This window comes from Coptis chinensis, chromosome 8 (genome assembly GCF_015680905.1).
Source record: "Coptis chinensis isolate HL-2020 chromosome 8, ASM1568090v1, whole genome shotgun sequence".
Classification (NCBI taxonomy): domain Eukaryota; kingdom Viridiplantae; phylum Streptophyta; class Magnoliopsida; order Ranunculales; family Ranunculaceae; genus Coptis; species Coptis chinensis.
In genome coordinates, this window is record NC_141463.1 from 55,948,991 (window position 1) to 55,972,662 (window position 23,672).

At 39.2% G+C, this 23,672-nt stretch overlaps 1 protein-coding gene and 1 pseudogene across 2 annotated transcripts; one reads left to right on the forward strand and one right to left on the reverse strand.

Moving 5' to 3' along the window:
- The first annotated feature begins 15,741 nt into the window (after nt 1-15,741).
- Nucleotides 15,742-16,281, forward strand: LOC147482030 (uncharacterized). Its single transcript, XM_086579168.1, has one exon. The coding sequence runs from the start codon at nt 15,742-15,744 to the stop codon at nt 16,279-16,281; it is 540 nt and encodes a 179-aa protein (XP_086435294.1).
- A 2,800-nt stretch (nt 16,282-19,081) lies between these two features.
- LOC147482031 (eukaryotic translation initiation factor 3 subunit C pseudogene) lies at nt 19,082-20,720 on the reverse strand (annotated as a pseudogene). The gene has a single exon (XR_015206737.1). The product of XR_015206737.1 is annotated as a eukaryotic translation initiation factor 3 subunit C pseudogene (transcript).
- Between the last annotated feature and the right edge of the window lie 2,952 nt (nt 20,721-23,672).

Sequence of the window (23,672 nt, forward strand, 5' to 3'; positions counted from 1 at the left end):
TAAGCCTGGCCACCGATGTCAGAAGCCACAATTATCCCTTTTGGATACTGACCTACTGATGAGATTGCGGATCCCGACTCCGAAGGTGTCCACATTGAGGAACCTGATTTTGCACAATTTGGAATTTCCTTGCATGCTCTTTTGGGTTCCACTCGTCCTGAGACTATGCGTATCACTAGCAGTCTTAAAAAACGACCAATTACTGTGCTAATCGATTCTGGTTCTACACATAATTTTCTTCACCCTTCGATTGCTAAATAGTGTGGTTACTCAGTTGAAAAAGGGAAGAACTTCAGTGTTATGGTCGCCGATGGTGGATATTTAACTAGTACTGGCATGTGTTCTGATGTTCGTCTTAAGTTGCAAAATTACATATTTTCTGTGAAATTCTCTATACTGCCTATACGTGGTTGTGATGCGGTTTTGGGAGCACAGTGGTTACGCTCTTTGGGTTTGATCACTTAAGATTTTGCTAATTTAATTATGAGATTTACTGTGGGTGATACAGAGTTTACTTGGATTGGTGATAATTCTCCGGCGATCATGAATATGGATAGTGCATTGTTTCAGCGTGTGTTACAGCGTGAGCGCCAGGGTGTTTTGTTACAGTTGGTTTCTGATTCTTCACCAAATTCGGTAGTTTCATCAGTACGCATGAGGTGGTTGCCCTTGTTTCTCAATTTTCTAAAATATTCAGCGAGCCTACTACTTTTCCACCTAGTAGATCCCATGATCATCATATCACTCTTGTTCCTGGTTCCTCCCCGGTGAATGTTTGTCCTTATTGTTATCCTCACTTCCAAAAGGTCGAAATTGAAAAGCTTGTTAACGAGCTACTTGAGGCAGGTTTTATTCGTCCTAGTTCAAGTCCTTACTCTTCCCTTGTTTTGTTAGTTCGCCAAAAGGATGGGTCTTGGCGTATGTGTATTGATTATCGAGCTCTCCACAACATTACTATCAAGGATCGTTTCCCAATTCCAGTGGTGGACGAGTTATTGGATGAGTTACATGGTGCACTAATTTTTTCCAAACTTGACCTTTGGCATGGATTTTATCAAGTTCTTGTGGATGCAGATGAGATTCCTAAGACAGCTTTTCGCACACAAGATGGTCATTATGAATTTTTTATCATGCCATTTGGTCTTTCCAATGCCCCCGCCACTTTCTAGAGTTTGATGAATGATCTCTTTTGCCCTCACTTATGCCAATTCGTGCTGGTTTTCTTTGACGATATTTTGGTCTATAATGCTTCTCTATCTGATCATCTTCGCCATCTATCCATTGTTTTTGGCATTTTGCTCACCAATCAGTTGTTTGTGAAAGAATCTAAATGCTCATTTGCTCAGCACTCCATTGGTTATTTGGGTCATACTATTTCTGCTTCCGGTGTGTCAGTTGATAAATACAAAATTAGTAGTGTTACGGACTGGCCACTTCCATCTTCTCTTAAGGGTCTTCGTGGGTTTTTAGGTCTTACCAGATATTATTGTAAATTTGTTAAGGACTATGGGAAAATTGCTGCACCCTTAACCCAATTATTGAAGAAGGATTCTTTTATATGGAATGATGCTACTACTAATGCTTTTCTCAGTTGAAGTCCGCCCTGGCTACTACACCCGTATTAGCTCTTCCAGATTTCTCCCAGGAATTTTAAATTGAAAGTGACACTTCTGGTACTGGTTTAGGCGCTGTCCTTATGCAAGATGGTCGTCCAATCGCTTATTTCAGCAGAGCTTTATCTGGTAAAAATTTAAATCTTTCCATTTATGATAAGGAAATGCTCGCCATTGTTTCAGCTGTTCAGAAATGGCGTCTTTACCTCATGGGTCGTCACTTTAAAGTCTTTACCGACCACCGTAGTCTCAAGTATTTCCTAGAACAACACCTTTCTTCCATGGAACAACAGAAGTGATTATCTAAGTTATTGGGGTACGATTACGAGATTATCTATCATCCTGGACATGACAACCAAGCTGCCGATGCTCTATCTCGTGTTTCTGATTGCTCAAGTATGTGTACAATTTCTTCCCCCATTTTTTCAGGTATTGATGAGATTATTCAGGAATATAAGTATGATGTTTCCATACATGCTATTATTAGTAATCTCCACTCTTCCTCTTCGCCTAAGAAACATTATTCTTATGTTGACGGTGTTCTTCGTTAGATGGTGATAAATGTAAAAAGATGATAAAGTTTACCTACGAAATGAACGATAAAACTCAAAACGTAAGTAAACTAAAACTTATTACGTGCCTAATTTATCAAAGATTTCTACTCTCAATTCTATCGAAATAGAGTGGAGTAACGAATTCGTTCCACTCCTAGTTCTTTCACAAAGTAATGTTCTCTATGTATAAGTAATCTTAACTAAAGTCTAATGAGAGATTTACGAAATGATAACTAGACTACGATGCAACTACCCACAAGATGCAACTAGTCGACTATTTAAACAACTATGGGAATACTACGTCGATTCTATGATAAGGAGTTAGAGGGAGATTGATTCCACCTTAGCTCAACTTAATCCACTAACGACGAATCGTCGTAATCCGAATTGAACTGCTTCATAGAACAATCTGGTTATTCCTAATCCCTAATTACACATGTCATTTCTACCAATTCATAACTAGCATGTGAACAATTACACCCATTCTCATGGTGAACTAATCATTTATAGAGTGGAAAGGAAATTACGACGACTCTACGATAATCGGAATCAAGCTTTCATCAAGGCTTCTCAACCCCCTCTAATGGAAGTTTAGCCGAGAATCATCACGCTATCATTCCCAATCAAATTCGAACAAGACATGATATAAAGATTTTAACTTTACTTGTTTAAACTCAATTCAAAACTACTCATGCAATAATTGAATTAAACTAATAATGACAAATAAGTAAATCTAAGAATTGAACTAAATAAGTAAATGGAAAATGAAACTAGATTACCAAGAACACTATTTTATTAATCTAATGAATAATAAAACAATGATTCAAATACTAAATTAATAATCTACTTTGTTCTAAAGTAATTAATTAAACATGAAGCTAGATCTAAAACAAGATATGAAAAACTAATTAATTAACTAATTGAAATTCTAAAACTAATTAATGGAGGCTAACTAATCCAATTCTTAATCTAGGTCTAACTATATACCATTAACAAAGAGTCAAGCTCTTGTTTTTATACTTTCAGATCCAAAAATCTTGCATGGGCTTGGAGCTATGTTTTGGGCTAGAGAATCAGGCCCAAAACCCAATTCTTTCAGTCCAAAAAGGCCTCTTCAGCTGTAGTTAGCTTCAACAGACTTTTCGTCCACTTCTGCTCCTCTGATTGGGTTAAGACTTAAACCATTGGAAATCTCTTTCCGAGCCGGTCGTTTTGACATAAAGTAGGCCCAATTCCGAGGTCTGAGTCCAAAGATACGGCCTTCGAAAGTTCTCACGACTTTGTGTCTTTGTTTTTTACGCCCGTCGACTTTTCAGCTTTTGACCGGACTTTAGAAAGGCTTTGTCTTCTTTAATCTTGGCATTTAATCAAAGAACTCCTTAGCAACCAACCATTGCTCCTTTATCTCATCAAAGTGGCACATTTCTGCACATAATTGACTTTGAAGCCTGAAACGCATAAAAACACGTAATCAGTATTAACTCTTAATTATTACTCACATAATTGGTCTAAAAGTATGACTGTTATAGGGTTAAAACTACAGTTTTGGGCTCTTATCAAACCACCCCCAAACAGCATTTTGCTTGTCCTCAAGCAAAGATGAGAAATTAGAATAAGTGACCAAAAATGGAGTTCTATCTATTCTCGTTTCGCTGAGTGCGATTGCATTGACCATATGCAACAAGGCTTTAAACCACTAGAAATTCCCTAGTGGACGAGTTATAGCCTCATGAGAGTTTCCCAGTGAAGGTACTCACAAACTTCATCTATACTACAACGACTAAGAAATAAAACTATTGTTTCCTTATTCATGCTCTAAATTAACTATACCTCTCACTAGCAATGCATATAGAGTAATCAAGTCGAAACCTAAGCTAATATATGCATAATAATCAATCATCTACAATAAACATATATACAATGAGTAATACTATATTCATGCTCTAAATTAACTATACCTCTCACTAGCAATGCATATAGAGTAATCAAGTCGAAACCTAAGCTAATATATGCATAATAATCAATCATCTACAATAAACATATATACAATGAGTAATACTATGAAATGCCTAGCAGGTTCGTTTCTAAAACTCGGAATAGCGTCCTTAAGTAGGTTCTCACAATAATAGTCAAGATACAACACTCTGATTTTTCCACTCAAATTTAAGCTACTCCGATTAGTGCAAGGGCACACTTTTACCTTACAATCTCAATGACAACAAGGAAGCCGGAGTCGATCAAACACATCTGCCACTTACTATCACACTAACCTATTCCTAATTGAGCTAGAGGTCTTTATTAGGTGTTATGGGATTAGGAGATGGTTTAAGAAGGAAGGAAATGGATATTCAAAAAGAACAAGTCTGAGATAATAGAGTCTTCATATTATGTAACTAGAGAAAACCTTGTTATTTACTTTTGCTTCTACACTTTGTTTCCATCCTTAGCCATATATTTTTTTTCTTTTTCTTTGGCTTTTGACTCCTTTTATTCTATTTTTTTGGAGTGTTTATTTTATTTTTATTTTTATTTTTCTTTTCTTTGGATGGAAACTTCTTTTCTTTATTTTATGAAGCAATTAACTAACTTTTGTTTACACAGATGTTTCTCTTCTTCTTTCTTCCTCATTCTATTCTCAGACTTATCTAAATTGGGTAGGTTGAATTTTTTTATTTTTTTTGTGTTTTGTAATAGGGTAAAGGATTTGTGGTTTATGAAAGGCTAAAAAAGGCTTAGAGGGGCGACTAGCGGAAAATAATTCATAGGTTTGAATTTCTGGCTATATCGATCCAAAGAGGGCCTAAATTCTCGCTTAGGATATGGCATAGTGATCAAGCAAGTGGACGCGTGATTTCTCTATCCGATTTTACTTCTCCCTTTGTGTCATTTCTCAAATGTTTATTTCATATAAGGCTTTAGGCTATATTCTCACAGGATTTGTAGAATAAGTACTCTAGCCTAGATTTCAAAAACTTACTGCTAACAATCATAGATACTCATGTAATATATTTATAGATAGATGCAAAGATTATTACCTACATATTAACCTAAGTTTCTAAAAATTATTTTAATGCAAAAGCTACGTGAGACTTCTAGATTATTAAGAGCATAGAGAAGGAAAACAATACCAATATTCCTAAGTGTATAGCATGAACTTATTTATTTATATTTTTGAATTTTTGAAATTTTAACTAGAAAACAAATGCATATTATACCTATCTATATCCTAACAGATGCCTTAATTACACGTGTTTCTATGCCCCCGGTCCCCCCCCCCCCCCCCCCAAACAAGAAGCATGCTTTGTCCTCAAAGTATTTAAATAAAGAGGGTAGAAAAATACCATGGAAACGCCAGTAAAATTCGGAACATCCAAAAACAAGGTTAAAACATACTAATATAAAACCGACGCGAACTCTATAAGAGTTCCACCCATTATGGGGTTAACAAGAATCAAATTGCTTGGGACATAAGCGGACACTAACTAGAATTAAAACTTACCTTATCTCCCCGCTTCTATTCATCATCCTCCTCATCCTTTTCTTCTATAAAGAAGTGAGGTTCCTTCGCGCGTCTGCCATGCCATGATAATTTGCCGGGCTTCCGCCATTTATCATCTATTATTGCTAACCTATTAAAGCCCACTTAATCCGACGGGGTGTAGGGTGCAACCTGATGAGGTTGTATCCTCCACCCTTGCCAAGTCATTGCATGGAAAGATCGAATAATACTATTGGTGGGTCGCATGCGATTAATGTCGCCGTAATCCAATCCATGAAACGTGTACAAAAAGCGAAAGAAACATAGCATAATACGGGAAATTAGAAGGCATAAGAAGGTATTTATGCCTCATGCTATGGGCTCGTGCTAAACCTAGACATCAAGGTTCTGGGAAGGTCATGGCACATACGTCCCCTGGCTAAAGCAAGGAAGACGCTGCAAGTGACATCATTCACAGAAGAAAAACGCCATTCCCCTAAAATGTTTAGCATGATCCAATATGTTCATGGACAGGCTACCAAAGGCGACGTTATATTCCCCTTGGTCCTCGATATGGAAAATGCCTGCCCCATACGACTCATGCAAAAACTCATAAGTGTAGACATACATATTATCTACCCAATAGCACCATGGGTCTTGTATTTCAGCGGGCATAGCAAGTCCAAGAACAAATGCTAGCAAGAACCTGGTAATTTCCATTGGTTCATCATCAATGTTGATGGAGAACACTTGTTCTTCATCTAGTCTCTCAAAGAAATTACAGTTATTGTAAAAGTAAGATGCTAGTGTTGGAGAATAAAGTTCAGCAGGTCTTGCCATAAGCGGTTCCCAGCCTACGTATGTGATCGCCTCGCGAAACCAAGCACCATAAGTAGTGCTTTGGAACAAATCTTTGAAAGACTGTTCCGATATTATTGTAGGAGATGTCATCTCAAAATGATGCTCTGGAAAAGCTGCAAATGATCCGGGAACAACCCGCAGAAAACTGGAAATTTTAGTGTTTACGGAGGTCGTGGCACGCAGTCGCTTCCACTTGAAGCAAAGCGCCTCGATGATTTTCGAGTTCTAGTGTTTGGGCGCGAATCGAGCTCACCTTGGGTGCGGGTGCGCTCAGTGCAAAATTTCGACGGATGATGAGTAGGCGCGAAAAGCTCCTCACAGGCGCGAAAAGGCCTGAGGTGTCGATGGTTGAAAAATGAGACGAAACGTGGGAAACGTGGGAGTGAAAGGTGAGTGATGGAAGTTAGGTGTAGTGTGGGTTGTGAGTGTAGAATGAATGAAGTTTATATAGGTTTTAAGTTGCTAAAATGGATCGGGAAGTTGCCAAAAAGTTTTTACGGCAGTTTCCGAAAATACTAAAATTTCCAAACCCGAAAACGGAAACAACTCATATTCTTGATTCTAAAACAACCCTAGTATCTTTTAGGTTGAATTTAGGATAGAATCTACCTATTTTATCTAGATTTCATCCTACCATGATATTTATTCATAGATATGCCTAATCGGCCATATTCTCTCACCGACCCTCGAAATAACTTCTAAAAACGAGGGTCATATAAAAATCATGCTGGAATAGATAACACCACCCCCAAACAATTTGGGAAGGTGGGATCAATATTAAACAACCACGCACAATGAAAATAACCGCATTATATTAAAATTTTCATTCGAAGTACATTTCACTACAAAATTCAAATTACCGAATTAAAACTGACATTAAAATAACTAACAATAATAAAACTACAAATAAAAATCATCAAGCTATACTATCCCTAAACACGTCGGTACTAGTAGCGAAGGGCACACGCTCAGAAGATGGCTCCAGAGCTCCCAATGGGCCAGCACCATTCGTCTTTCGGCGACGACGCTCGTGCCTCGATGATGTATCCTCAGAAGGAGAATCCCCGTGAGGTGGGAAGCATGCAAGCATATCGCCCGGACGGCACCGAAGCTTCTAGCTCGGTCCATCATCCGCTGTTCCCACCGCCATCCTCTCAATCGGGTACGAATCTCGGGTTATGGTGGATAGTAGCCCGTCGAGTCCGGAGGTCTTCGCAGATAGTATTGAGTGAATGCATGCCACGATGAATCACGCGGCTATCGCTACGCATCTGACCAACACCTCTCCAAAGCATCAGCATCAAAACAAGTCAAGTCCTCCTCATCCTCCGAGTCATTCTCATTTCCACCATCCTCCTCATCCTCTTCCCTATCCTCAGGAAACCTCCAAACTTGTTGGACACAATCCTTATAAATACGAGGATTTCGGTGTAGGGTGAGGTAAATCCTATCAGACGTGGGAGTCGCTCTCAACTTCAGCATGATCTTGGTTATTAAAATAGGGAGAGGTGCAATCGACTTTCCCACTCCCCTAATCATGCTAAGCAAAAACTCCAAGATAGAGAACTCATACTTCTGCTCCTGAAATATCCATAGAATGTGGAGGCAGTTCAGACCGATGTCGCTGACCTTCTCCTTCCCTAGGACATTCCTACCAATCCACTGAGCTGCAGCCAGCTGGTTGGTTCTGAGGGATGCTTGGCGAACACAATGTGAGCTCGCATTATAGTTCCTTTCGGTAACATTCGCGTTCATCAACGGCTCTACCCCATTATATTGGGACTCCTGTAACGTGGCATCCAGATGGATTCTAGGCGGAATGCCTAGAATCTCAGCCAACAACCCAGCAGTTACTTCCTTCCTCCTCTTTGCCACCGTAATGAAAATTCGACTCCCCTCCAACTCCCTCGTGTTGTAAAACCGTCGGACTAACTCTTCGTGGTAAAAGGCGTCAGTCGAGTACCACAAGCTATTCCAATCTCTACTAATCATTTCGTCAGCGTAAAATAGTGCAAAGTGGTCGCCAATAAATGCTTGCTCCGGCAAAATTCGACGTTGTTGAGCCATTGGAGTTTGAACTGATTTGGGGTTTGTAGAAGGTGTAGGAAGCAATGAGGGACAACCTCACAAAAAAAAACCGATGGTGGTGGTGGTGTGGTGGCGCGGCAGCTTGAATTTTTTTTATTTTTCGGTGGTTTTTGATGATTTAAATTGGTGGAGGTGGTGGTGGTACGGTTTTGAGAAGATTTGGAGTGGGTTTGGATGTTTGACGTGGGTGTATTGGTTTTTTTTTTTTTTTTTTTGTTAGGGTTTGAAGCTTTGTTGGTCGTTAATGGCGGTTTGGAGAAGTGAAGAACGCGACTGTTGGTGTGAAGGTAAAGGCAGCGCTGGTTAGGCCCAAGCCCAAACCCGATCAATTTTTCGAATTTTGTCGATTTTTAGCGCGACTTCAAACTAATATTGCCGCTTCGTTACCGGTCCGATTTTTGTGAATGAGATATGGAAATGATCAGGAGATAATTTCCAATCCAATGATCTATAAAACACTCTATTCCTACCGTGGATGACATATAAGATAGTGGAAAATGCCTCAAAGTGCGTGCATGACGTAAGTTATGCGAACGAATGACCTCTAAATTCATAGATTATGTCAACCCAAATCGAAATACAATTAAATGGCCTAAGCAACTCTAATGGGACATCAAACATTCGAGGACAGAAACACGAACACCCTACCCCCAAACAAATTTTTTACAACAGAGTTTAGAAGATTTTTTTTTTAAAGTGGGTCTTTTAAAGTCGATTCGAGACTTTCTAGATTACTATGTTTATTATTTAATATTTTTTTATTTTTATAAGGAAAAACAATAAGCAATAAGGACATAATTCACCCCATCGAGAAACATGACTCAAAAATCCGAGAAAACATGCAAGAGTGGAAAACGTGAATTATGTTAAACGTGGACTTAGGATCCGGTACTTACAGCCACACACTCCATAAGGAGGGCCCGGTTACGTTAATGGTGCACTCACCAATATCTGGAAATGAAAGGAAATGTACCAAACACAAAAACTGAGTCATTTATAGTCAGATACTCGAGACTTTATCTAAACATATGTCTGAACATGCAGTTTATCATATATCAACAACCGAAATAGTTGTGGATCATTCCATAAATAAATATCACAGAAAACATATCCAAACACAATCAAGCACTAAGATTTCCTATGACGCAACCTAGTGAACTACAAGCGAAGTCGGATAGACCTATAACGTAACCTAGCATGCACCTTCTTTTTCATTTTTGAATGAGAGGGTGTCCTAGTAAATAAGTGTGGAAAAGTGAATGGTTGTGGAAGATATGGTGGATATGGATAAGTTGTAGAAGGAAAGCATGTAAACAATGAGGATGTGGGTTTAGCACAAAACTCATTCATGGTGTAGGTAGGGACTGTCTCAAGTCTGAAAATGAAGGTGTCAAATTGTTTGTCCTTCTGAAGTATTTGTTTACTAGGTGGATTTAAAAAATTATGAAGCACGGAGAAATGGAAGGATCGAAAGTGCAAACTCGAGATTCCTTTGAAAGGGTGCAAGGAGGGGGGTCGAGGTGGATGTTGTGCAAAGTAGTTCTTGATAGGGTGAATCATCACCTGCTCTAAGAAACTCATCGAATTCCTCATCTAGATTGGTCATATCCACATTACTATGGTAGTCCTCTATATCTTTGAGAAAGTCATCTATCTCGTCTTCATCCATAATATGTGTATCGACTAGTGTAGGGATGAAAATGTTGGAGTCTGAACTTCCAAAGGAAAGAAATTTGGGCATATGATTATCAGGGAACATGTTGTTGAAATAATCTCTAGCGAAGCTCTCGATCATGCTAGCCTCTCCATCCATAGACGAATCGGGTAAATGTGTCTTTGTTTTAAAAACATTTACTTCAACAGCAAGATGGCCAAAAGACATGGACATTGAACCATCGCGGCAATTAATGAGCGCATTGGCAGTTGCCAGGAAAGGACGCCCTAAGATGATCGGGATAGAGTCGTTAGCGACTTCTATATCGAGGATGACAAAATCAGCCGGATAGTAGAAATCCTAAACTTTTACTAGCACATTTTCGACCATACCTTTAGGATACTTAATAGACCGATCAGCTAATTGCAACGTCATTTTAGTGGGTTGCATATCGTCTAGACTTATTTGTCTATACAAATAAAATGGGAGTAAGTTAACACTAGCCCCCAGGTCTAATAACGCGGTCGTCGTATAGGAATCTCCTAAGGTACATTGTACAGTAGGACGACCAGGGTCCTTGTACTTAACAATTCCATTATGTTCAGATAGAGTTGGGCATTGTTCTGTTAAAAAGGCGTCTTTTGGTATATTGGTCTTACGCCTAGTAGTACACAACTCCTTAAGAAACTTAGCATGGTGTGATAGCTTTTTAATAGCTTCGAGGAAGGGAAGGTTTATAGTTAGATTCTTGAAAACGTCCCTAATCTCCTCATAATTTGTATCCCTAGTTAACATGGCTAATTTTTGTGGAAACGGTGGTTTCTCTTTATATTTAGCAATGGTATCACCTAGATGTTTAACCTTGGCTTTCTATTTCTTAGGTTGTGTTGTAACTGGTACCTCTACAGTGGTAGGCTCCTCAGTTTCTATTTCGGTATCTAGTAAAATAGCAGGTGTAGGGGCTACTGGTGGGATAACTATAGGCATAGTTACTTTGTTATCAACCACGCTGCTAGAACGGAGAGTGGTGATGGCATTTAGTTCACCTACATTTTTATATTCATTACTAGTATTATCGGTTACCTCAAAGGCTGTGTTTGTTGTTTTAGGATTAGGTATTGCATGACCTGGAAACACACCTTTGGGTTGGGCTTTATCTTGGGCCAACTGTTAGCTTAAATTATTAACGGATTGTAGAAGCTGTTGGTTAGATTGAGCCATGGTTTGGAAAAGTTGTTGGCTCACTTGTATGAAGGTGTCAAGACGATCCGGTTGTGTGGGTGTAGTAGTCACGGGTGGTGTGACTGGAACTATCTCGCGTGAATTATTTATGGGCGGATTTTGATAGTTATTATTTACCGGATAGTTATTATTTACCTCTATTAGCATTATAATTATTATAACTACCTTGACCTTGTGCTTGACTTTGTCGAGGTTGCACTTGGTTGTTATAATTATTATAATTACCCTGACCCTGTCCTTGTTGTGGTGGAGCTTGGATAAAACTGTGTGTTGGCCTAACATATTGATTATTGTACCCTGGAGGTGTGACGTGTTGGTTATTTCTTAAACCGAAGTTGGGATTTTGTCTCCAAGGGGCGTTAGGTTCACTATTAATGGAACAAGCCTGTTCATAGGCTATAAGACAGTGGAAGTTGGGATGCTCAGGACTCCAACATAAACTACATGGATTTGAATTTACATTCATGACGAGGATAGGCTTTTGTTGAACAGAAATGGCTTCTACTTTTTTAGTGAGTGATTCGATTAGAGTTTTAAGCTCAGGATCGTGTTTAATTTCAAACATACCGGCGGCCTTAACTGTATTAGAAGAACTAGCGGAGCGGTGGATATCGTCACTACCCCCCCAGTTGTTATTTCACTTAGTTTGATCCTCTAAAAATTTATAAGCCTCCAAGGCTCCTTTACTTAAGAAACTACCCCCATTCATTATGTCAAGGACTTCTTTATGGTGGTGTAGAAGTCCTTTGAAAAAGGCACGAACTAGCGTGTCTTTCGCTAGGTTATGATGTGGACACTCTATAAGGAGATCGGTGAAACGATTCCAAGCCTCTGAAAATGATTCGTGAGGATTTGTCGAAAGAAATGAATCTTGGAAAGCATCTCATCCGTCTTTAGGGGTGGGTAAAAATGTTCCATAAACAACAACAAGTTTAGCCCACGAGTCCATGAAATTAGGCGCTTTGGCAGCTTAACCAAGACGCCTTTATCGGGTAAGGTGAAAGGGAATACCCTCAGTTTAATTTGTTCCACACCAACTGTAGGATGGTGGAATGTTGTTAGGACTTGTTCAATCCTACGCATGTGCTAATAAGGTTTTTCATGGTCTAAACCATGAAAAAGGGTAACAAATTAAAAATATTTGGGGGGATTCGGAAATCCCCCACTGGGTCTGCTAGAACGATGTAAGATTTGGGGCTATCGCCAAGACTTTATAAAAGTCCGAGAGGAGTCTCTCCTTCGTCGGGCATTGTGGTCGCAGAGTATGTGGAATAGTAGCTAGAGGTACAATGAGTGGTATACTAGATAGGCGTACTTGTTGATGTTGCCGTGTAATTATGTTAGGTGTTTTTGTTCGACCAGACCTTAATCTCATACAAGGTTAAGACCAAACTTAACTAAACCCGACAACCTCCAAACAATCCTGATATTCTAGTATAAACCTCTAACAGGAGATGCGAGGTGTGGAAGAAAGGAATACCTGATTGCGTCCTTGCTTCGCTTATGAATAACGTCTTGTTTACGCGTGTTCAGTGTATAAAACAAGTTAGAACACTGAAAAACTTGAAAAATTGAAGTTCGAATTAAACCTGTGGAAATCCGGCAAAATTCAAATTTCGGTATGCTGGCATCACTTTGGCGCAGTGCTCGGTGTAAACTTCGAGTTACAGTGTTTGAGCTGGGTCGCTCAACTTCCGAAGACTTTAGCGCAGGTCGTGCTCCTTTGGGGCGCAGGTGCGTTCCGTGCAATTTTTTTTTTTTTTTTTTTTTTTTTTTGCGAGGAAGTTTTAATGCTGAAAAAGACAACCACAGTTAGATCGAACAAGGGTGGGTGGGTGAAATGGGACTTTAAGAAGAGTACTTATAGTACGAAAACAATGCGAAAGTGAAACTAAGATGGCAGCGGCGCCATTTGATAAACGTAAAAAGATGATAAAGTTTACCTACGAAATGAACGATAAAACTCAAAACGTAAATAAACTAAAACTTATTATGTGCCTAATTTATCAAAGATTTCTACTCTCAATTCTATCGAAATAGAGTGGAGTAACAAATTCGTTCCACTCCTAGTTCTTTCACAAAGTAATGTTCTCTACATATAAGTAATCTTAACTAAAGTCTAATGAGAGATTTACGAAATGATAACTAGACTACGATGCAACTACCCACAAGATGCAACTAGTCGACTATTTAAACAACTATGGGAATACTACGTCGATTCTATGATAAGGAGTTAGAGGGGGATTGATTCCACCTTAGCTTAACTTAATCCACTAACGATTTAATCGTCAGAATCCGAATTGAATCGCTTCGTGAAATAATGCAGTTATTCCTAATCCCTAATTACACATGACATTTCTACCAATTCATAACTAGCATGTAAACGATTACACCCATTCTCATGGTGAACTAATCATTTCTAGAGTTGAAAGGAAATTACGACGACTCTACGATAATCGGAATCAAGCTTTCATCAAGGCTTATCAACCCCCTCTAATGGAGGTTTAGCCAATAATCATCACGCTATCATTCCCAATCAAATTCGAATAAGACATGATATAAATATTTTAACTTTACTTGTTTAAACTCAATTCAAAACTACTCATGCAATAATTGAATTAAACTAATAATGACAAATAAGTAAATCTAAGAATTGAACTAAATAAGTAAATGGAAAATGAAACTAGATTACCAAGAACACTATTTTATTAATCTAATGAATAATAAAACAATGATTCAAATACTAAATTAATAATCTACTTTGTTCTAAAGTAATTAATTAAACATGAAACTAGATCTAAAACAAGATATGAAAAACTAATTAATTAAATAATTGAAATTCTAAAACTAAGTTCTAAAACTAATTAATGGAGGCTAACTAATCCAATTCTTAATCTAGGTCTAACTATCTACCATTAACAAAGAGTCAAGCTCTTGTTTTTATACTTTCAGATCCAAAAATCGTGCATGGGCTTCGAGCCATGTTTTGGGCCAGAGAATCAAGCCCAAAACCCAATTCTTTCAGTCCAAAAAGGCCTATTCAGCTGCAGTTGGTTTCAACAGACTTTTCGTCCACTTCTGCTCCTCTGATTGGGTCAAGGCTTAGACCATTGGAAAGCGCTTTCCGAGCCGGTCGTTTTGACATAAGGTAGGCCTAATTCCGAGGTCTGAGTCCAAAGATACAGCCTTCGAAAGTTCTACTGACTTTGTGTGTTGTTTCTGCCCGCGTCGACTTTTCAGCTTTTGACCGGGCTTTAGAAAGGCTTTGTCTTCTTGAATCTTGGCTTTTAATCACAGAACTCCTTAGCAGCCAACCATTGCTCCTTTATCTCATCAAAGTGGCACATTTTTGCACATAATTGACTTTGAAGCCTGAAACACATAAAACACGAATCGCGATTAACTCTTAATTATTACTCACATAATTGGTCTAAAAGTATGATCGTTCTGACGGGTTAAAACTACAGTTTTGGGCTCTTATCAGATGGGTCAGATTGTGGTTGTCCCTACTTCTTCGTGGTGCTCTCAATTATTGCATGAATTTCATGGAACTTCGGTTGGTAGTCACTCGGGTTTCTTATGCACCTATAAGCATCTACATCAAATTTTTATTGTCTCCGTATGAAAGGAGCAATCAAATCTTATATTGCTCATTGTGATGTGTGTCAACGCAATAAAAGTGAAGCTATCTCTCCACCGGCCTTCTCAAAGCACTTTGTCGATTCCTGAGGACGTCTGCTCGACTTATCTGTGGATTTTATTGATGGGTTGCCTTCTTCGAATCGGAAGACTACGATATTGGTGGTTGTAGATCGTCTTTCCAAATACGCTCACTTTACTGCACTTTCTCACCCCTATACTGCCACTACTATTGCTGATGTTTTTGTGAGAGATATTGTCCGTTTGCATGGTATGCCTCGTACTATCGTCAGTGACAGAGATCCCATCTTTATTAGTACATTTTGGGAAGCTTTCTTCCAAATGCAGGGTACTAAATTATGTAGGAGTTCTGCCTACCATCCTCAAACAGATGGCCAAACTGAGGTTACAAATCGTACTTTAGAATGTTACCTTCGGTGTTTTGCTGGTCAGAACCTCATGATTGGACGAAGTGGTTGCCTTGGTCCAATGGTGGTACAATACCACTTATCACTCTGCAATTCAGATGACCCCTTTTCCGGCTGTCTATAGCCGCCCCCACCTTCAGTTTATGCTTACCTTCCTGGTATAATTGTTGTCCATGCTATTGATATGGCTTTACGAGATCGTGATCGAACTTTACAACTGTTGAAGGGCCATCTCCAATCTGCTCAAGCTCGTATTAAAGTCTATGCGGATTCTCATCGTACTGAACGCCATTCTGAGGTAAATGATTGGGTATTTTTACGGTTGCAACCTTATCGCCAGTCCACCGCTGCATCTCAGAGTTATTCTAAGCTTTCTCCTCATTTTTACGGGCCTTTTCGAATTGTTGCTAAGATTGGTTATGTTGCTTATAAGTTGGCACTTCCAGATGGGTGTCGTATCCATCCTTTTTTTCATGTCTCTGCCTTGAAATTGAAGTTGGGTAACAATGTTACTCCCAACACCAATCTACCAATTCTAGCCGACGTTTTCGCATGGGAACTTGAGAAGATTCTAGATCGTGGTATTTTCAAAAAAGACAACAGAGCTATCACATGCTGGCTAATTCAATGGAAGGATCATCCTGTCGAAGAAGCTACTTGGGAATATTATTTGTTAAGGATCCTATTACACATCAACCGAATGTCGCGGTATACTAGTAATTAAAAATGAATTAAACTATATGATTTAAGTGCAACCCAAATTGCATACTCCTGAAACATCTTCTCTTTCATGAGGCATCTTCTTATCTAAGATAAGATGGCATCTCCATACCTACAAGTATTGATCTGAAACTCAACTATAAACAACTATTTCTTTAAAAGAAATTGGGTTAACTAGTATTACCCCCCCACTAGATGAGTCAATTAGGATTCCCCCCCCACTAGATGGGAAATTAGGGTCTCCCCCCTAAATACACACAAAAAAAAAAGTCAAAGTGGGTTGACCAAAATTTTTTTGTGTGTATTTAGGGGGGAGACCCTAATTTCCCATCTAGTGGAATCCTAATTGGCTCATCTAGTAGGGGGGTAATACTAGTTAACCCAAAGAAATTTATGACCTAGAATCTCAATTGTTCACTTCAAATCAAATGCATTGAATCAAATCATTCAAGTCGAAATACTCTGTGAAGACAGATAGGGACAATATCAAGTTATAATTCAAGTTAAAAAGAAGGGGAGTAAAAGTCATGAAGAGGTTAGTTCCAACCTCTTCAATTCTATGAAGTTGTACTTATAGCAAGTCCTGGAAAAGACCAATGACTCTTCTGAAGCGAGACATATTACTGAAGCGTTAGATATTGATGTGGAATTTGTCACAAGAGTTCATAGATGGTGTCGGGGGGAAAAGGAACAAGATGGTATTTGTGTGTTGAATACAGATGGTTCAGTGACTTCCTCTTCTAATGGATATGGTGGCTCTATAAGAACAAATCATGGGGATATGATTATGGCATAGTGTGGGAGCTCAAAACACAACTCAGTCATGTTTCAAGAATTAAATGCAATGGCAGAAGGGTTGAGGCTTGCAGTAGAACTTGGCATCAGGAGGCTATATGCACGATCTGCTTCCTTACGAGTGCTTTGAATCATGAGAGGATCTGAGCAACCACCATGGTATTGCTTAAATGTAGCTGTTGCTATCGCTAGGACATGTAGTATGTTTGATGCATTCATAGTGGATCATGTCTTTAGGGAATGTAACCAGGTAGCGGATTACCTGGCTGGGGTATGTAAGTCACAAGTTGACAATTTTGTAATTTATAGTCCTCCTCTAGACCAAAAGCTAGCTACAATAGAGGAGATGGACTGTAAAGGTACTTTGTATTTGAGGCCATTATCTATAAAGGCTGAGGTACCCTTAACCTCTAACTTTTTCAAAGAAAAAAAAAAAAGTTATAATTCAATGAAGGAGCAAAAAATTATTCTGAAACTCGGAAACTGTTCCCCACTTTCTGTTTTATTTATCTCAATGTCATGTATATTGATAGTTTCTCAAATATACAGAAAATCTAAGACACGTTGAGAAAGAAAACAACAAAAATAAATTTTGATTCCCGTTTGCTGTGTTTTCCGAACTCTTGCGTTTGTAGCTTTTGGTTAGCCTTAGCCTGTACTCGAGGGGAAGTCACTCTAAAGGTACACTCACCCAGAGTTCATGAAGATTGTTTAAGGTAGTTGGAAGGTGCAAGTGGAAGGACAGTAACTCCATTTACGGAAAGTAAAGCTGCTGGGAATGGAATTCAATAGGATGCAGAACAAAAGAATCTGAACCGGCCTATCCTCTAGGGTTGGAGAACAGTCAGCATCTATGTTAAGTTGATACAGGAAATGCCTCTTGATTACAACAAACACAGAAAAACATGCATCATATGCTTTATCACCGAAAGATCCCCTTTGCTCTAAAAGTTCTTGACCATATACAAAAGTTTCATGTTTTTTTTTGCTAAAAGGTAAAAGAAAAAAGAAAAAGTTACAATTATATCAGGTGAGAGACTCTTATAGCCCCTCCAACATTACAATGATTTAAGCAATAAATCTATAGTAAGTGAAGTGTTGGTTCTCCATACTATGTAGGAAGTCTGGTCTGTGAGGCCACCATTGTTGCTGCCCATTTGCTAAAGTTGCTCCTCTTTTGGCACATTTATCTGCTCCGAAATTCACTTCTCTCCTCTCCATGTACAAAAGTTTCATGTAGAACCCAAGCTTTCCGCAAGTAATAATATTTTTGCAGTCAACTGGATACAAGAGACAGCAGCCTCGTCTACTCAACGTTATAATTAAAATGAGCATATATACACTGAATTACTCTCAAATCACATTATAAACAAAACATTAACATCCAATGAACAGCTATCGCCTCCACGTTGCCAACCTGCATATCAATATAAGCACCATGTCATTTATGAGAAAATGCAGACTCAAATTTGAAAGCCAATGATAGATGATGTAGTACCTAAAGGCACAGGAGAACGACAACGCCGCGCCATAAATCAGAAAGCAATCACCAGCAGAGAATAAATTTGCATACTGGAACGCCAACCATCCATACAATACAAACAAGAACTGTAACATGATAATGACAACAGCAGCAAGTGAAAAGCGACAAAAGCTCCCAAAGCGCTAATTTGATAAGCTCGCTCCAAATGTTTGAAGCGCCTAATTTTTAAATGCATATTACCAGATTTAAGATTGTGACGTAGTAGAAACCTACTATTCAGTGAAACTTAAGTAGTATTTGTTTTTAGCACACTGACATGGAACTTAACAATTTGAAAAACTGTCAAAGATAAATTATGACTACACGGATGACAGTGAGTTTTTTTAATCAAATTTCAATATTACATATTTCATAGAAACTAAATCACAATCTGCAGAGAGGAAACAAAATAAGACATTGTACGCTGTCTGGCTCCAGACCATAAAAGTAGGGTGTTCGGGATCTGGCACTAATACACACTTGTTCGATCCTATTAACTTGAAGGAATAAAATATTTCATTTCTGGACTGATTACTAACTAAGCCAGCACTAATACAGATTCTCGTTTCAAGAATATTCTATCTCCAAAGGATCTAAATATTTCATAGCAAAACAAACACTGACACAATGTTCAAAGCGGGGATAAAAACAATAATCATAAGATAATGGTCCTGAAATCTCCAACAGAGTCCTCAACCTTCCCCCCTGACACGGTGGCATCCCTTCAAAATTCTTCATGACCTGGTTTCAAAGAATTTCGAATTGCTTCCAGCAACTATAAATAACTTTTTGGCAACTAGGATGCATGAGCCAGTAGCTTTGACAATGTGAAGGGTATGCCGGTCCCCACATGCATGAAGCTCCACGATCGGATCATCATCTTATTCACTATGATGTGCTCTTTGATCTTTGGGTGGTTAGCAGGTCCGCGCTCAGTGAACTATAACATGGAGAAAAACTGAACAGGCAGATTCTCTAAGGCCACTTCTTTGATCTTGGTCATAAGCATTTCAAGGACATTATCCTGGTTCCTGAGGAACCTCCAGAAATCAAAGGACTTGATTAAATTGAAGGATTTGTGGAAATCTCCCTGGCTAAGGGCCCTAGAGGCAGCCATTACGTAATCACAAACACTTCCAGGGGAGGGTGTAAAAGTCTGTCTCTGACTCTCCTCAAACAGCTTACGGAATGTCTTGCTTATGACTTTCCCTTTGGCATCATGAGTCTTCACTGCCATATTAGGAACTTCCAGAAGCATAGCACATATCAGATGGACAGCCTCCAAAAGCTCGAGATTTATGTGCGTGTGGTAAGGCATCTGATTCCTTGCTTCCATAATTTCCTGCTTTTGAGTTTTGTAATGGCAGCTGCAATCTGAGACACCTTGACAAAGCAGCTTCTTAATGCTTCCATCAGCATATAACTCAGAAAGGTAGCTGTGAGCTTCTGCTATGAGTCCGGCTCTAAATGCACATAAACCAAGCTGAGCCATTGTCCTGTTGAATAGTATTTTGGTTGATGCGTCCAGATGTTGAACCTTATCCTGCAAGTGGCTCATCAAGAGTAAATCTCTTGATACGGAGAACTCGTCATTGATGGCGTGGTGATATATAGCAAATAACATAGCATCAACCTTAGCCGCATCATTCCCGTGCTTGTCAATAAAAGCACGCAGCTCAGCCATCAATGCGCTGCCATTCTCCGGAAAAGTGGGTCGTTGTTGTGCATGTTTGGAAATAAGAGAAGGTGTTGGCCACCAATACACTTGAACAGCTCCACCTTCTGTCTGCTCCACAAGTTTCCGCATCGCATCATAAGCCTCTCGGGGTTTATAGTACAAATGTTCCATCATTCTTCGTGCAACAATTGCAGCTTCAACAAAATCTTTTCTCCGTAGTTGTAAATACTTGAAAACCTTCTGAGAAAGAAGCAAGAGAACCGGTTAACAACGAAGCATCTCCTTATATGCCCAACTTTCAAGTCTCGCTGATTTCAGACCAATACAAAATTCAAAAGCCACCCATGCATACAAATCAGGCAAGGTTGCCCGCCAGATCCGTACCTCTCCATCACAGTTTATTCCCTTACTAATATCGTCAAACCCAAATTCAACACAATCTTTAAATTCTCTTCAAGGATATCGACTATGACAAGCATGTTTTGCATGCATTTTTTCCACACCGTGACTGGAACATGTCCACGAGGAACCACCTTAAGCTGAGTCCATACAATATAGACAAGGATGTCAACCTTTTGGGCTGGTATTTTAGCAAACTCTACCAACAACGTGAGTTGTTCTATCTCCTCAAGCCTTGCTATTCCTTTCCGAACCCTAGAAGCTATAAAAATATTGTTAATCATATCAAATGTAACAATCTTACTAGGATCCTCAAAATATCCTCTGATCTTATCCATCTCCTTCGTCCAACTATCCCCTTGTGGCTTCTCGTATTTTATCCCATCATCCTCATCCGTTTCCCAATCCGAATCGAATTCCCGATCCACATTCCGAATCAATACTTCATCATTAGTCACTTCATCATCAGTCACTTCATCCTCCTCTTCGATCGAATTTGTTTCATCGTCGCTAGAAAACGGAATATCCTTTTTCTCACTTGCTGTCATCGTATACATGATTACAAAAATAAATCAAACAATACTAAAAGCTATTTTTTACGTGCTAACACAAACTTCTTGTAGGTAGGGTTCGGAAGTAGTGGAATTTAATGACCAAATCTGAAAATAGGGGAAAGAAAAGGGAATAATAATATAATATAACTAGTTTGAGGGTTTTTTTTTTTTGAAAAAGTTATGGGGTTAAGGCAGACCCCCACCGGTTTATAATGCAAAAGGGTAAATCTTACAAATCTCCCTAAGAGTTTGATCATTAAAAGGAGCTACACATAGACGCCGTCGATTTAACTATAAGCCTAACACACCTGAGATCACTAGACATGCTACAATCGAACCCTAAGAAAGTAGAGCTAAGAATCCTACTTCCTAGTCATGATTTCCTTTACAATCTTAGGATGATCTTTCCTAAGATGAGTCTGCGCTTTCTTATAGTTACAAAAGAAACCTTCGCAAGCACAACACACATAAGTGAGTCCCAAAGTGTCATCCCAAAAACTCTTTTGTGTAGTCCAAAAGATATCTCATATTTTTGTTCTTAGTTAACGACTTAACCTTCTTCATCATTGCAAGTGTAGGCTCTATTTCTCCGAAGAACGCTCTTGGATCCTTTTGCTTCTTTTGGCTTCACAAGAGTCCATTGATTCTCGAAAGCACCGCATACTTTGATGTGCTCTTAGGCAATGCAATCGTTGGAGCCCCTATATATCGTATCCCCAAACAACTCGATTCACACTCGAGAGATCGTCATCTACATCCTCATTTCCATCAACTAACCCTTCATACATGTTTATTTCTCTACTATTTAGGAGTTGGTTAAGAGGAATAACTCTTTGTTGGTGCCGCCTGCTTGACCATTTGTGTCACCATGTCCAAATTTCGATGAACTCGAGGATGCCAACCGAGAAGCGGGTCCGATTGCGGAAGCTTCATTGACATTTGCGAAGCTACATTGACATTTGTCTTTGGGTGCTTTGTTGGACAATTCGAATCAGAGTCGCACCGAGAAATTTCCAAGTTCGAGGCGCAGATGCTGAAAGCGGCACCGAGTCGCTGGTGTAGTGATAATGTCCTTTCTTGTGCTCTAGCATTTCTTCCCCTAGGAACCCGGACCTGAGGTGGTGAGGCTGGACATTTGTTTGTAGCATGCCCAAACCGACGCCAGATGGTACAAGATGGAGGCTTCCAAGGATACTCCACATCAAGAAAAACATGTTTACCCCAAGCTTAAGCTTTACCGATCGCGGAAGTCAAGTCCGGGGAATAGTAACGATACCTTAGCAAAGTCCACCTTTTTTCTCTCGATGTAGCTCCATCCATACAAAGTGGCTCACCAATCAAGTTTCGGCCAAATATGAGAGGCCATTCTTTGTCCGAGTTCTTTTGGAACTTTGAAGATTTTTGCCCGGATAGGAACAAGAAAGAATATTGCTTTTTGTCCTTCAACCTCGGTGACCAAGGCGAATTACAAATATCTTGCCTGCAATGAAGAGAGGGCCACCTTCCAACACCATTTGTTTGTCCTCAATCACGACAAACCCGATAAAACACAGTTCCCTCGTCCAGAAGTTATCTCCATAGTACCTTTGAGCTTCCAAGTTCTTTCCAATGTACTCTTCACAAAAGGGAAACCCAACCTCTTATCCAAGAAATACCCTACCACCGTGTCCTTCCATTCACTTATACCTTCATCGATGATATCTTGTGGAACTACAGCAGCCCCATCTTCAAAGATGGGTGCGTAACTATTTAACTCAGTGGTTGTTGAAGAGACTGAGCTACGGTTATGAAATAGAGAGCTCCAAAGAAAAGGAGGAGGTGGGGAGAGAGAGGGGTGGGATGAGGAGGTTAAAGCCATGACGAAATGGTTATCAGGATAAAGATCAAATCTCTACTCAGGTGGTCTGAAGCTACCCAAAAAGGAAAAAAACGGAAAGAGCAGAGGATAGGATCTAATAACCTAAAACTAATAATGTCTATTTTCGAATAACAGGTACACCAGATCGCAGGGTTAGAATAACCTAAGTTACTCCTGTTCCCTCACTTGAAGTCCCCATTAGTTTGAGGGTTTAACGAGCAACATCCTTTTATAACCCAATCTCAATCACTAATCCGACTTCTAATCGGTTTCAAATACTTTTTTAGATCTGTTTTTCGCGGATGTCTAGCAGAGACTTCTAATGGAGAATTTTCTCTCTCCTATGTGGCACTCTAATATATGAGAGTTAGTTTTCTCTCTCTCCTTGGCACTCTAATGTGAACTAAAGCAGAATTAGTCAGAAATTGGATGCAAATGCATTGAAATAACCTCAAAAAATAGTTACCTGAAAATCGGAAGTCGGATCTAACTGTATCGCACTGACCTCAAAGCATAAATGTCCGTTTTTTTAGCTTTCTCATACGAGTAATTACGAGTAATTAATTAGGAACCCAAAAGGAAAGTGAGT